At 44.8% G+C, this 14898-nt stretch overlaps 1 protein-coding gene and 1 pseudogene across 2 annotated transcripts in view; one reads left to right on the plus strand and one right to left on the minus strand.

Moving 5' to 3' along the window:
- Nucleotides 1-14898, minus strand: part of PC (pyruvate carboxylase) — a 587030-nt gene that overhangs the window by 532397 nt on the left and 39735 nt on the right. For both annotated transcript variants that reach the window (XM_085877423.1, XM_085877424.1), the window contains one exon: nt 8282-8444. In XM_085877423.1, coding sequence (XP_085733549.1) covers nt 8282-8444 — 163 coding nt within the window. The remainder of the gene's footprint in view (nt 1-8281; nt 8445-14898) is intronic.
- Nucleotides 9516-9656, plus strand: LOC147027806 (signal recognition particle RNA; annotated as a pseudogene).

Below are 14898 nucleotides of genomic sequence, written 5' to 3' on the forward strand. Positions count from 1 at the left end.
CAAAAGCACCATTTCCTTCATCTCCACCCCCATTCCACCTCTCAACATGTAAATCCATCAAACTTCATGCGGTTGATAGATCAGGAATAAAACAAAAACAAGATCAAATTTGAAGGGTTGTTTAAATCTGGAATGGAAATGAATTTGATTGCATGCGTTGGAGTATGTCATCAATGCAGGGAAATGTCTACCTTGATGCGCATTTTGGAACAGTATACCGAGTAGTTAATGTCATAATGATTACATTAGGCCTGGATAATGGTGCAATTACCCATCGACTCGATTGCCATGGTGAGTAACGTCAAAAAGCTTTTCCAGGCGACCTGGACTGGATGGTGGTGCAGCGCGAATACTTGCCACACAATGTTGTTACCACTCGAGGTTCTAATCCCGTCTGAAGTCAAAGCATCCCTCACATTTTAATATCCTTGTTTGTGATGCCCTACGTGTACAGGTTCAACCGTCAACATTAAACAACTTTGTTATTTTTAAAGAAGGAAAAAAATAAAAAAAGAAAGATATTTTAGGCCAGACAGCTGCTGTCGAAGTACATCGACATCTCGATGCAAATTTCCCATGGCATGATTCCAAAGATATTACTGTTAAATAAAAGCGTCATGATGCTCATGAAAATATTAGACAGGTAATTATCCTCCGGAAACCGACAGGTAACTGGGTAATGTGATTTTAATGTAACAGCGCCCTCCAGCGAACAACAAATCACATTACGCAGAAGCAAATGGTGAGTGAATAACTACACCTGACAGGCGATCCACGCAGAATAAGTAGTCGAAACCTAAGAAATAAAGAAGTGATATTGTTCACTCCGAACTAGCATGAAACACAAGTCGTGCAATCGGCACAATTAGTCGAGTTCATTTGGCAGTCACATGTCAACTTAAATCACTCACCATTAGGCAGGTTTACTCAAATAATTTGTATTAGTTGAACGGCTATAACACCGATCAGAGTCTGTAATCTTTGTAGTGACATCCTGTTGCAACTTCGAAAATCCCACTCTGCATTTGCATCAATGGACAACTGTGACTTCAACATTAATTCCAGCCCCAACCCCCACCCCAACACGCTTCCAAGCTCCCCATCCCCATCCCCTGCTTCGCCAGAAACGAAGACAACAAAGAGTGAAGCATTTGAATGCCCACAATCACTCGCGCAGTCAAAAACAGAAAAGAAAGGCATTTATGGTCCACCTAATGGACTTGTCGCTTTTACTCGACATAGCGCGGAAATGAAATCGAATCTCAGCAGTACTTTAAAATATGCCCTTCCATCTCGGCACAAAATGAATGGACAGGAAGCCCAAGCTTGGCAAGCAATATGGCATTATGAAGCGTTGGAAGTGACAGAGGCAATTTCCTGGCAAAAGAACTTCCTGCCCGGATTTTATGATACGCTTCAGTACTCCATAATACTCTCATGATTCCGTCTCCTTCCCAACAACCTTACATAATCTCTTGGGCCAAAATTCTCGAGTACACAACAGCCTTTCGGTGCGAGGAACACTGCTGCCATACAAAATCACAACTGGTCCCTGCTTGCCTTGGAAATGACCGCAGCCAGTTCGCACAACTCACAAGCTGTTTCCGCTGATCATGCCTTTAAGAACCACACCGACGATGATATGGTGCCATCAGGACAACAGCACATCCATCACTTTCGGTGAGACGGATGAAGAAAACAAGACGTGACTGGTTAATGTCGAACCCTAAAGGTTATCTCTGTCGGTCCTCAAGAACACACAGTATTGGTAAATTAATCACAATATAAACTAGAATGGCACTCGGTAGAGCACATACTTCCACCAGGCGCAGCAGTTTACATCGATTGGCTGGATTTGCATCAGTACCTTAACCAAAATCTAATTGGCTTGTTCTTGTCATCTACCCAACTCATCCACCAAGTTTCGTCCAAATCCAACTACAATTTTTGAGATATTTTTGGATCCATCTCTCAATGGTGAAGAATCACTTTAAAATCTGAGTAGCTAGGTCCAGAATCAAATCTTCACCGAAATCGAATCAATTTGTCCAAGGCCATCAGCCGTAAGCTGTATCGTGCATTTTCATTCCACTCATCGGGGGGGGGGGGGGTAGACAAAACCTTGATGATATGATAGTATATATCCAAAAGTTCTCCACTCAAATAGCTGCAGTTATTGTGTATTTTCATCTTGAAAATCGATACATTCCCTGCGCTCTCTCATTTCTCCACTCGGATCACGTGTGGGCCAGGTGATGCCTCGACAGCCAATAGATCGGCTGACATCGTATGCAAATTACGTCAGACCGTCATGTGACCAGCCAAGTTGTCCAAGATGGCAGCTTCCTGCAGGGAGGAAATCACCGGCAGCTGATCGGTGATTTATCGGTAATTTTTGATGAATATGGCCAGTGAGGACGCTCCCCGGTGTATTATTCACCAGGACAATGTAGCGAACGAAGAAGTCAAACGTTTTACGCCTGTAAGATGGGATAAATGGAGAGAAAGTGTCAACAAATGGCTCGTCTTAGACGGTCACGAACGACGTTTAGCCGAGAGTGCACGAGTGTGTATTGAGTGTGAAGAAATCCCTCGTCATCTGGGCTATCACGACACTTGCTACCGTCGCTTCAGCGATGCAAAAACAATACGTGGGGCTGAGAAACGTTGTTCACAAACCATGCATGATGAATCTGCGATTGTTGATGATTGCATGTATGAACCATCACCAAAAAAACTGCGCACTGCATCGAACATTGCTGGGCATGTTGAGAGTTCACGGCGACACGCCCTTCCTGCTGTCTGCATCATTTGCAATAGAGCAGATAAATACTGCAGGGTTCAAAGAAAGAGAGTGTTGGAGAGACTATGCCAGGCTGAAACAGAAACAGTAGGTATTATGTAATGTCCGGCTGTGGCTGACTGGCTATATATAAAGCTGTCCGAGGCAGGGTCAATGACGTTCATTCGATGGGTCGATGCGCTGGCGTTGCACAATGGTTAGTCCTCCTGCGCCGGCACTCCGGGTACAATAGGCCCATGATCGAAGTTAGTCCTCCCGCGCCGGCATTCTCGGCTAAACGGCGTTCGTGACCGTCAAAGACGAGCCATTTGTTGACACTTTCTCTCCATTTATCCCATCTTACAGGCGTAAAACGTTTGACTTCTTCGTTCGCTACATTGTCCTGGTGAATAATACACTGGCGAGCGACGGAGCGTCCGAACTGGCCATATTCATCAAAAATTACCGATAAATCGCTGATCAGCTGCCGGTGATTTCCTCCCTGCAGGAAGCTGCCATCTATTGGCTGTCGAGGAGTGACATGGCTCACACGTGATCCGAGTGGAGAAAATTCAAATGAGAGAGCGCAGGGAATGCATCGATTTTCAAGATGAAAATGCACAATAACTGCAGCTCTTTGAGTGGAGAACTTTTGCATATACACTATCATATTATCAAGGTTTTGTCTACCCCCCCCGCCCCCCGATGAGTGGAACGAAACTTGATTTTCAGGCACTTCCTGAGCCATGGCTGATGGCTTTTCTCTGTCACACACCCAGCCTGTCCACCAAGTTTTCTCTGAATCAGTCCATAACGTTTTGAGATAGTGCTCACAAACAAAACAAACAGACAAACATGGGTGAACATATAACCTCCATCAGGTTATATAATCAGGTTAGATCTGTTTATGTCAGGTCAGGTTACCATGTAAACCTGTACTAACTTGTTTCATGGTTGGGTTGTCGGTGACGAAACCGTCTCCCCCACCAGGTTTTGTGATGAGGGGGGTGTTTGGATATGGACACCCAGCAGGATTAAAAACAAAACCTGTCAAAGGGCGGAGAAGCTCCTTGTGAGTCAACGGCCATCCATATCTAGTGCCCAACTGTGTCTGCGGACGTCCTCCTGCAGTTGGGTTACTTTTGTATTAGGAGGTTGGTGGCAGGATTTGCACTCCAGCCACCATAAAACTCTTCATTCCGCAAAACACAAAAAACGCAAAAAAATCTGAAAACCCACTCCATGGGAGTACCTCCTGTGCAGCTTCCCTTCACAGGGCAGCTCACCGGATGACGGGATTGGGGCAAAGCCTTCGGGACCCCCAATCTTTGATGATAGGAGGGAAACCACGGGGGAACATCCCTGGGTCAGATTGTAGGAGAGTGTGTCGGAGTGTTACTGAGGTGTCGTCCACCAGACGGCGGTCTCCTTGGGTTAACCTGAGGCGGTCCCTTTGGGTGGGTGCCTGGAATGTCCCATCCCAAAGAGAGGATGATCACCTGTCTCTGTTATCATCTGAGCTCAAGCGTTTGGACATCGGGATTGCAGCTCTCTCTGAGGTTCGGAGACCAGATTGCGGCGAGATAATGGTGGGTGGTTACACCTACTATTGGTCTGGTCGCTCTGATGGTTACCATACCCAAGGAGTTGCTGTAGCTGTGTCCAATAAGCTGACCCCAATGATAATTGAGGTGACACCGGTCAACGAGCGTATTATGAGATTAAGGATTCGTCACTCCTGAGGTGTCATTTCCCTGGTCTCTGTTTATGCTCCGACTGAGGTGAGTGATCTCACCGTGAAGGATGCATTCTACGCCATGCTCGAGTCTGTGGTTGATCAGTGCCCCAGACGAGATACACTTCTAGTCTTGGGGGATTTCAATGCATCGACTGGAACTGATAGGGACGGTTATGAGACATGTGTTGGTCCCCATGGGTCAGAAACTATGAATCAGAATAGCACTAAGTTCCTTGACTTTGCAAGAAGTCATGGACTTAGGGTGGCTGGTTCATGGTTTCAGCGCCCACAAGCTCATCGCTGGACTTGGTATTCCAACGCTGGCGGTGTGGCAAAGGAGATTGACCATGTCCTCATTGACAGTCGCTGGAGGATGATCCAGAACTGCAGGGTCTACCGGAGTGCTCAGTTCCTCAATACTGACCACAGGCTTGTTGTCGCAACTCTAAAGCTGCACCTTAAATCCTGGAGAATGGTACCATCCCAGCCGAGGCTGTATGTTGGCAAGCTCAGGGATGAGAGAGTAGCTAAGGAGTTTGCGAACAGGCTGAGTGGATACTTGGGGGGGGTCTGGGTGCTTTGGGGGGTCCTAAAGAGTTGTGGAGTGCCTTCAAGACCACCGTCCTTGATATGGCTGGTGGATGTCTTGGAACTCACCGCAGGGCAAAGAAGAATTTTGTCTCTCAAGGGACACTGGATACCATTGACCGGAGTCGCAGGGCCAGGCTGAATGGCAGAGCTGAGCTGTTCAGGGAGCTGAGGCGTAAAACTGTACGTGCACTGAGGGTGGACAAGGAGGCCTATGTGCGAGGAATCTGTGAGGGGGTAGAGCATCACCTGTGGACAGGTGATTCTCGTCCCGCTTACAGGGGAATTCGCGCATTGCGTTCATCCAAGCCCATCCCTCGGAGCACTGCAGTTCGAGCAGAGAGTGGTAGGCTCTTGACAGAGGAGTCTGAAGTGAAGGCCCGCTGGACCGGTTACTTTGAGCGGTTGTACCAGGCTGATCCCCCAGCAGTCGAGTTGGACGTCAGGGGTGTTGCAATCCCTGTTGCTGACCATCCAATCAACTGTGGTCCACCTTCGCTTGTGGAAACGCGGGCTGCGGTGAACCGGTTGAAACGGGGCAAAGCTCCAGGGATCTGTGGCATCTATGCTGAACTTCTCAAGGCTGGTGGAAATGCTGCACTCGTGTCGTTGCATGCAGTTTTGTGCTCTGCCTGGAACACAGGCATTATCCCGACTGATTGGAAGAGGGGCCTTGTTGTTCCTCTCTGGAAAGGGAAGGGTGATCGCCAAGACTGCAACAACTACCGAGGGGTGACGCTGCTCTCAGTGCCGGGCAAGGTCTTTGCTCGGATAATTCTTGATAGGGTTCACCACCATCTGCTTGAGCACCAGCGTCCAGAGCAGTCAGGCTTTACACCAAAGAGGTCAACGATTGACCGTATCCTTGCACTTCGTGTCCTTACCGAACGCAGACGAGAGTTTCGGCAGGGGCTGCTTGCAGCCGATGTTGATCTCTGTAAAGCGTTAGATTCAGTGAATCGGGATGTCCTCTGGAGGATTCTTGGTCTTTGTGGGGTGCCACCAAAACTGATCGATCTGATGTCTGAACTCTACTCTGGTACTGAGAGTGCTGTGAAGTGTGGTGGTACCATCTCTGACTTATTTCCAGTTGTTACTGGAGTTCGTCAGGGGTGTGTACTGGCCCCCACACTTTTCAGCACTTGTATGGACTGGATTTTAGGGAGGATGTCGGAGAGATCAAGCTGCGGTGCATCGTTTGGGAATGTCAAGATCTCGGACCTTGATTTTGCAGATGATGCAGTCATCTTTGCGGAGACTTTCGACATCCTTTTGGGGGCCTCGAGGTGCTGAATGAGGAGTCGGAACCGCTGGGATTTCGGGTTTCTTGGGTCAAAACCAAGATCCAGGCTTTCGGTGACATCTTGGATGCTGCTGTCCTGTCTGTGTCTCTTTGTGGTGAGGATGTTGAGGTAGTGGAGAGATTCACTTACCTTGGCAGTGATATTCATGTCTATGCCGGCTGTGAGTCAGAGGTCAATAGACATCTGGGTCGGGCCTGGGGAGTCATGGATTCACTGGATCATGGGGTGTGGCGCTGCCGGTACCTGTGTGGGAGGACAAAAGTCCGAGTCTTCAGGTCCTTGGTACTTCCAGTCTTGCTCTATGGATGCGAGACTTGGACTCTGACCAAGGATCTGAGATGGAGACTTAATTCCTTTGGTACCAGGTCTCTTCAGAGAATCCTTGGCTATCGCTGGTCGGATTTTGTGTCCAACGAGCGGTTGCTGAGAGAGACTCGGATGAGACTTGTTACCTGCATAGTCCGTGAGCGTCAGCTGCGGCTGTATGGACATGTGGCTCATTTTCCTGACGCTGATCCTGCTCACCAGATTCTCTCAGCGAGGGAGTCTCATGAGTGGAGGAGGGCAGTGGGCCGACCACGTGCCTCGTGGTTGCAGCAGGTTGACCATCATCTCAAGGAGATGGGGATGGGCCTGGCATCTGCCTGGGGGATGGCCACACGGAGGCGCCTGGAGTACTGGCGGAAAGTGGACGCAGCGACACGCTGTTCTGGCACATGCTCCCATACCTGACCTGACCTGACCTTCAGTGGCGGAAGTAATGAAGCCTTAGACTTGATTATTTGAAAAGAAAAAAAAAGTTGTCATGTGCAGCTCTTCATAGAAATGGGACAATGTGCGAATTTAAGGAGATGGAACATTGTTACAATTCCCCAACTGCTCCATCTCTATTGCAATGTTGTTGTTCTTCTTTCGGCTGCTCCCGTTAGGGGTTGCCACAGCGGATCATCCGTTATGATCCGCATACTGATTTGCCACAAGTTTTACGCCGGATGCCCTTCCTGACGCAACCCTGGTCGCCTCTTACGACACAGGGATAAGGATTGCGTTTCGCCATGATTCCAGGCTGCCCGACAACCTCTCATAGCACGGCCCAGCGCAGAGCAGAGCCCCCGTCCTCAAGCGATCCTCCAACCCAAGCCTCCGAGTAGCCGGAATACAGGCGCACGCCACTACGCCCGGTTTAAATATATATATATATATATATATATATATATATATATATATATATATATATATATATATATATATATATATATATATATATATATATATATATATATATTGCTCGCTAAACATAAAGTTTATAACAGACATTCTGAAACCTTTCACCATGTTTTGTTGGAATGCCCTTGTAAATTACCCCTTATGACCTCCGCCACGGAAGGTGAAGGAGGTTATGTTTTCACCCCTTTCTGTCTGTTTGTTTGTGTGCAGGATATCTTAAGTTGTGGACTGATCCGGATGAAATTCTGTGGACAGGTTGGGTGTGTGACAAGGACGAACTGATTAGATTTTGGTGAAGATCCGGATCCGGATCCGACTACGAGAATTTTTAAAGTGATTCTTCACCATTGAGAGATAGGTTTCAAAAACGATAACATGATGTCTCAAAAATGCATTGGGCCCGATATTTTCTCATGGCTCAGGCAATGCATGTCGGAGATATGCACTCTCCGAGTGCCCTACTGGTGTTGATATTTGTGGTCCAGATTTGAGTCGAACTGTTTGGAGGTATAGCTGGGATAATGTACAATGCAAGAAAGATGAGCCAATTCTGTGTATCTATCTGGTGAAAGAAAGACGGGAGGGTGGAGGATGCGGGGGTGAGGGGGGGGGAGGGGGGTAATCACAAACACATTATCCCACCTCAATACGGCCTGTGTCCGGCTGAAATCCGCGGGCTGGATCTTCTGTGGTCACCCTGCATTGGATGGCACAGCCATTGTACGTGATCTTCTCCTGTTCCAGGGACAATTGAGGTAAGCTGAGACCCTCGGCTATATAGATTTGAGCATGAACCAGGTCCACCCTGTAAGGAGATGGCATGGTGAGTCACCACTGACGATCAAGTTTATAAGTATTAATGTGCTGGACATTGATTAAAACACCCTTAAAAGTTTATAGTTGAATGCAAAATTTAACAAGAGTACAAGTGAGCACAATATACGCCCGAACAAGAAGGTATATACAGAATTGTGCTACAACATGGAAAACAGCATCCTGGTTGCCATAGCAACCACTTTAGATGATGAACGTATGTCGCGACACCAGCTCCACAGTCTGTACCTTAAGTTGTGGACCAAATATGAAAATATGAACCAAATATGAAACGTGAAAGTTGAAAACTTTGGGAGTTAGAGTGCGGACACGGACGGACGGACGACCGGTATCACATAATACGCCCCGATATAGATGTGTATATATATATATATATATATATATATATATATATATATATATATATATATATATATATATATATATATCGGGCATATAAAAAAATATAAAAACACCGGAGATGCCCATCTATCTCTTATTCCAGCAATCTCTGTGTGTCTATCTGTCTGTCTGTCTGTCTGCGACCGCCGGTCCGATCTCATTGAAACTTGCCAGGAATATTGCCGGGGACCCGCGGATGTGCCTTTTCGAGGTTTGATATCGATCGGACGAGCGGTTCCCAAGTTACGGCCATTTATCTGTCGACCAATGAAAAGACACGGTGCTATGACATCACGAATGACGTCACAATTAATGTTTATTTATTTATTTTTTGCACGATTGACGGTCCGATGTGATTGAAACTTGCCAGGAATATTGCCGGGCCCCTGCGGATGTGCCTTTTCAAGGTTTGATATCAATCGGACGAGCGGTTCCCAAGTTACGGCCATTTTACTGCTTTTTCAGTGTTGGAAAGGTGTATATATATGGCAGCTGAAGTGTCGTTCCACCTTATCATGCCATTTTTCCCCAAAGATATCTCAGAATAATGAAAACAGCATATTAATAATAGCACAATAATTGGCAGTAATAAAAAGAATAACGTGATACAATGACCAATGTCTGTCAACCAATAACGACCTATATATTTGTCTGTCAACCTACCGGGCGTAGTGGCGTGCGCCTGTAATCCGGCTACTCGGAGGCTTGGGTTGGAGGATCGCTTGAGAACGGGACCTCTGCACTGGGCCGCCCTATGAGAGGGTGTAGGGCAGCCCGGAATCATGGCGAAACCCAATCCTTATCCCTGTGTCATAAGAGGCGACCAGGGTTACGTCAGGAAGGGCATCCGGCATAAAACCTATGCCAAATCAGTATGCAGATCATAACGGATGATCTGCTGTGGCGACCCCGAACGGGAGCAGCCGAAAGATGAACAACATATTGTCTGTCAACCAATAATGACCAATAACGTCTGTCAACCAATGACAGGACACGGTGCTATGACATCACGAATGACGTCACAATTTATGTTTATTTATTTTTATTTTTTGCACGATTGACGTCACAATTCTTCTTCTTCTTCGTTTGGTATGACGTCACAATCGACGCTGGGGACCCGAGTATGTGCCTTTTCAAGGATTGATATCGTTCTTCATCCGTTTCAGCTGTTTCCCAAGTGTTTCCCAAGGTTTGAAAGCTGTTTTTTTCCCCAAGGTTTGAATTAATTGTTCAAATTATTAATTAATCCCAAGGTTTGAATTTTCCCAAGGGAAACAGCTGTTTCCCATGGGTTTGAAAGCTGTTTTTTCCCAAGGTTCGAATTAATTGTTGTGCTTGGTAGACATTTGTGAATACATTTACAGAGAGAGGGGCGAGAGAGGAGGTGGAAGAGAGGAGGAGGGAAAGAGGGGGGGAAGAGGGGGGAGGGGGCAAGAGAGGGGGAGAGAGGAGGTGGCGAGAGAGGGGGGTGAGAGTGGGGGGTGAGAGAGGGGAGGAGAGGGGGCGTCACAATTCTTCTTTGTTTGATATGACGTCACAATTGACGCTGGGGACCTGAGTGACGAGTGTGTTTCCCAAGTTATGACCATTTATGATACGGTTGGTCCGATCTAATTGAAACAATGCCCCAATCCAGTCGTCGTTTACGAAAGCGAAGGAACGAAGCTGCACCTACGGGCACGCACCTACGGGCACACACTAGTGTATTTTAATTGTGTTATGACGTCATTAGTTTAATACCAAAAATGTTACTTTTTTTTCCAATATACAAAACCTAGTCTCATGGAAGAGTGAGGTCACAGGAAAATAGACAATGCTGTGACTGTGTGTGTGTGTGTGTGTGTGTGTGTGTGTGTGTGTGTGGTCACACACGGAGCAATTAAGCAAGGGAATGAACAAACAGGAGAAGATGAGAGGGAGCGAGTGAAGGAAACAAAGAAACCTGCATGTAAGAGGGTTGGATCAAGTAGCGTTAAGGCACAAAAGATTGTGGATACAGATAGAGGGGTGATGACATGAGATGGTGATGCACCACCAGCTTAAAGAAAACAAAACTCTGGATGCTTCCCCAGGTTTTGTGTGTTATGTTTCTCTGCATTTTAAAAACAAACTTCTGGATGTTAAACAAAATGTGGTTTTTCTCCATGTTCAAAAGAAACTTGTGCAACAGAGTGGCTGCTTACTAATGAGAATCTTACAAATTTTCAGGCTAAAGTACATTTTGTTTCCGACTGTGGTTAGATATTCAAAGCACCGGTGATGTCACGTTTTGCTAACCGAAGCAATAACGATACATTTCTCTTGTCCATTGCATTGTGAAAACAAAAACCGTTGTGAAAGCATTTTTACTTAATACAGGTATGTTTATAACAAAAACTAAATTAATAAACCAATATTCCAATATGCATTCCAGCATGAAAAAAAAAAATTCCCTTATTTCTTTGAAGATGATAGAATCACTTGCTTTAATTTTGAACCAAATTAGAGAGGCAGCACCAGAAAAAAACAGGCCAAGCTCTTCGTTGGAAGGCAAACAGCAAATTCTACGTAGCATGCCTCACCACGGTGAACCGCTCGTGTTCAATCTCAACTTTGTCTTTTGAACACGAGTCAAATTAAGTTTCTTCTGCTTTTGTGATTCTGATAGCTTCCAGGTCGTACAGTCTGAAACCACAATGGATTCACATACAGGTGGATCCACAGGGAAATGAATGACTGCAACAAATTGTGAGCGCGAGAGATAACTCAAAGATGGATATTTTCCTCAAATCCTTGACATCATTCCATGGCGCTTTATTTTATACAGTGGGTTCAAAAGATTAACCACCATACGTTGGTTCTGTAGAGAGTTATATGGCGTTTTTATTTTGGTTTTTTTCATTGTTTTTATTTTGTTATGTTGTTTTTATTTTGTGTTCGTGTACGCTGTGTATGTATACATGTGCGTTTACATAATCATCCTTCGACATCAAGTCATTACGCAGTTCTACATATATTACCTCTGCCACCGAAGGTGAAGGGGGTTATGTTTTCACTACTTTCTGCCTGTTTGTCTGTGTGCAGGATATCTCAAACGGATCTGGATGAAATTTTGTGGACATGTTGGGTGTGTGACAAGGACGAATTGATTAAATGTTGGTGAAGATCGAGATCCGGATCCAAATCTGATAATTTTTAAAGTGATTCTTCACCATTGAGAGACAGGGCGAAACGAATATATAGCATGATATTTCAAAAATTTATTGGGCCAGATATGTTCTCATGGATCAGGCATTACAGGGCGGAGATATGCGCTCTAACGAGTGCCCTTCCAGTTACATCCTACAGTGGTAATTGCAAAAGTGAATGTTCTGCTTAGCCAGGTAACAGCTGTTGCAACTAGAACATCACTCAAAGTGCATACCTCCGCTGGGCTGAACAGTTTAAGCTCGTATCCCACCGATAGGCCAGATCTGCATCTGGACCTTAACCAAAATCTAATCATCGTGTTCTTGTCACCTGCACAACTCATCCACCTAGTTCTAAAATAACCCATCCACAACTTTTTGAGATATCTTTCTCCATATCGTTTATGACACAATCTCTCAATGGCGAAGAATCACATAAAAATTCTTGTATCCAGATCCTGATCTTCATCAAAATCTAATCAATTCATACTTGTCACACACCCAAACCTGTTCACGAACCAAGTTTTGTCCAAATCCGGCCATGACAGGAATGACACCACAATCCTTTTACAGATTGCCATCATGACACCTTTTGACATTTTTGCGATCGGTGGCAATAGTAACAATTGCATGATGATGTCAATGTTCGAGGAAGTTGTAGATTTGGAGTGTGGGTTGGTGTAATTGTGTATTTTATTTGTTGCGGGATTGAGATTGAAAAAAAGTGTCAAAATATGTTGTGATGGCAATTCCTAAAAGGATTGTTGTGTTGTATTGTGGCATCATTCACACCTTGTCATTCCTTCCTACCTTGCTTGGTTGTTTTTGGGCAATTCCATCACCTACTTTTTTTTCTGACTTGTATATTGATCAGTGACATGACATATCATGTTATATCATGTCTTGCATATTCAGCGATTGGGTTTTTCCGGGGAGCATATTATGAAAATACACATATCGCATGGAAAATGTCTCAACACGTTTCATCCCATAGCAATTGGTGTGATTCTATGTAGTGCACTCTACTTTCTATTCAATTCCGCTCTACTTTCCAAATGCACACAGTTATAGAAATCTACAACTGGGCAATCCTGTTGTGTGAGTGTCCCGACTGTGATGATATCAAAGTTGTAGCTTTACAGGAACCTGGGTGAACCAACTTGAACAATAAGCCTCTTTACCATTTTGGTTCCCAATCTATAAATAGGAAAAAAGGAGGCAAGGGGTAAAAAAAAAAATCTCCCTTGACTCTATAAGCATCACTCCACTCCACTCCACCACTTGTTCAAATAATGAATCGGAATTCAGTTTCCACAAATTATTACCTCACTGCAAGTCAATAGTCCCTTATGCTATTATGAAAACTTAGGCCAAACAGGGAATTTTATGAAAACGGTGAGTGAACAGAACATTTTGTTGAATAAAACTAATAGCGACATGTACACTGAATTTTCAAACCACCCATGTCGTGGAATGAAGTTTTGCAACAAGTAGCAATAACAAGTGGACTGTCCAGAGCCAATGTAATATGAGTAAAGAAGAAAGTTTGTTTGTTTGGTTATGCATTCAGACCCTGCAGGAACCAGTGCACCAAATTTTGCATGGTCTCCTCTTACATCCAAAGGAAGGTCAAGGGCCATGTTTGGATAAAAAAAAAAACAAAATTCACTCCAGATAAAACCAGATAATTGGCCGACATACCTCGATCGATCGGGTCTTGTGCTTATGCACTGCCTGGGTTTTTGTTGGTTTTTTCCCCAGTAGCGATCCCGTAATGCTTCTTTTTTAGATCATATGATGAGGTTGTCGTGATTTGTTGTCAACATAAATGTAATTATTATCTTGCCAAAACTAAGTTTTTGCAAGATATGTTAGTCAGCTTGTATGTTGTTTTTTTTTTGTCTGTAATCACATATAAAAAATTCTGCATAGCACAGTTATCATCGGAAATTTTTGTAACTTCGCATATCAGAGGCCTATAGAGGTCCCTTTCAGCGCATAAAATTTTGAAGGTCAAGGTCAAAGGTCAAGGTCAGTTTGTCACAAATCAGGGGAGTCGAGGAAACCCTTATTTTTTGAGTAATTTTGATCGGATCGTCTTCAAACTTCATGGGAATATAGTTCATGGTCTGGCGCTCAGCTGATTAATTTTTGGTGGCGATTGGCCTTGACCTTCATGGTTAGCACCAAAGGTCAAACATATTTGACCCTAAGGTCAAATTTTCAAGTTTTAGGAACCATATTGTGTAGTACCTCAAATTGAACACCTCAATGACTGCTTTCTAGATATGTCAAGCTTGAGACATTATGATGTCATTTGGTGACGTTATGAGGCAAACGCAGATTTTTCATGGTTACTCTGTAGAACGATTCTCATCGGAATCTCTCGTCGGCAGATATTCCTCAAGGAGTCGCTCCTCGTGGATAGCAGCTCTATTCACCTCAGTGTGACCTAAAAGAAGTCACACGTGGTCACCTTTTGGCAAGATACGGGTCACCCTGCGGGTGACATTGGTTTATTTGTTTGTTTGTAGGTACGATAACTCGAGAACGGAAGAAGCTACCAATGTCAAATTACACCACGTGATTCAGGAGGGTGGTGGCTAGCGCTGATTAGATATTGGTCAAAATCGGTCAAAGGTCAAGGTCACAGTGAGGTCAAACATCCAAAACATTCGATTTTTGATGGCTTGGTACAGAATCATCGTAGAAACTTCTGGTTTGCATCGCTTCCTTCTCCAGAGACAGCTTTTATTAGACAAGGTCAGAGGTCAAATTGACGATTTCGTAAGTACCAGTCTATGACTGCTTGTTTGTTTGTTATCTTGCCAAAACGAAGTTTTTGCAATATATGTTAGTCAGCTTGTATGTTTTTTT

Source organism: Eptatretus burgeri, chromosome 4 (genome assembly GCF_056783735.1).
Source record: "Eptatretus burgeri isolate ZD-2024b chromosome 4, Ebu_testis_v1, whole genome shotgun sequence".
In the NCBI taxonomy this organism is placed as follows: Eukaryota; Metazoa; Chordata; class Myxini; order Myxiniformes; family Myxinidae; genus Eptatretus; species Eptatretus burgeri.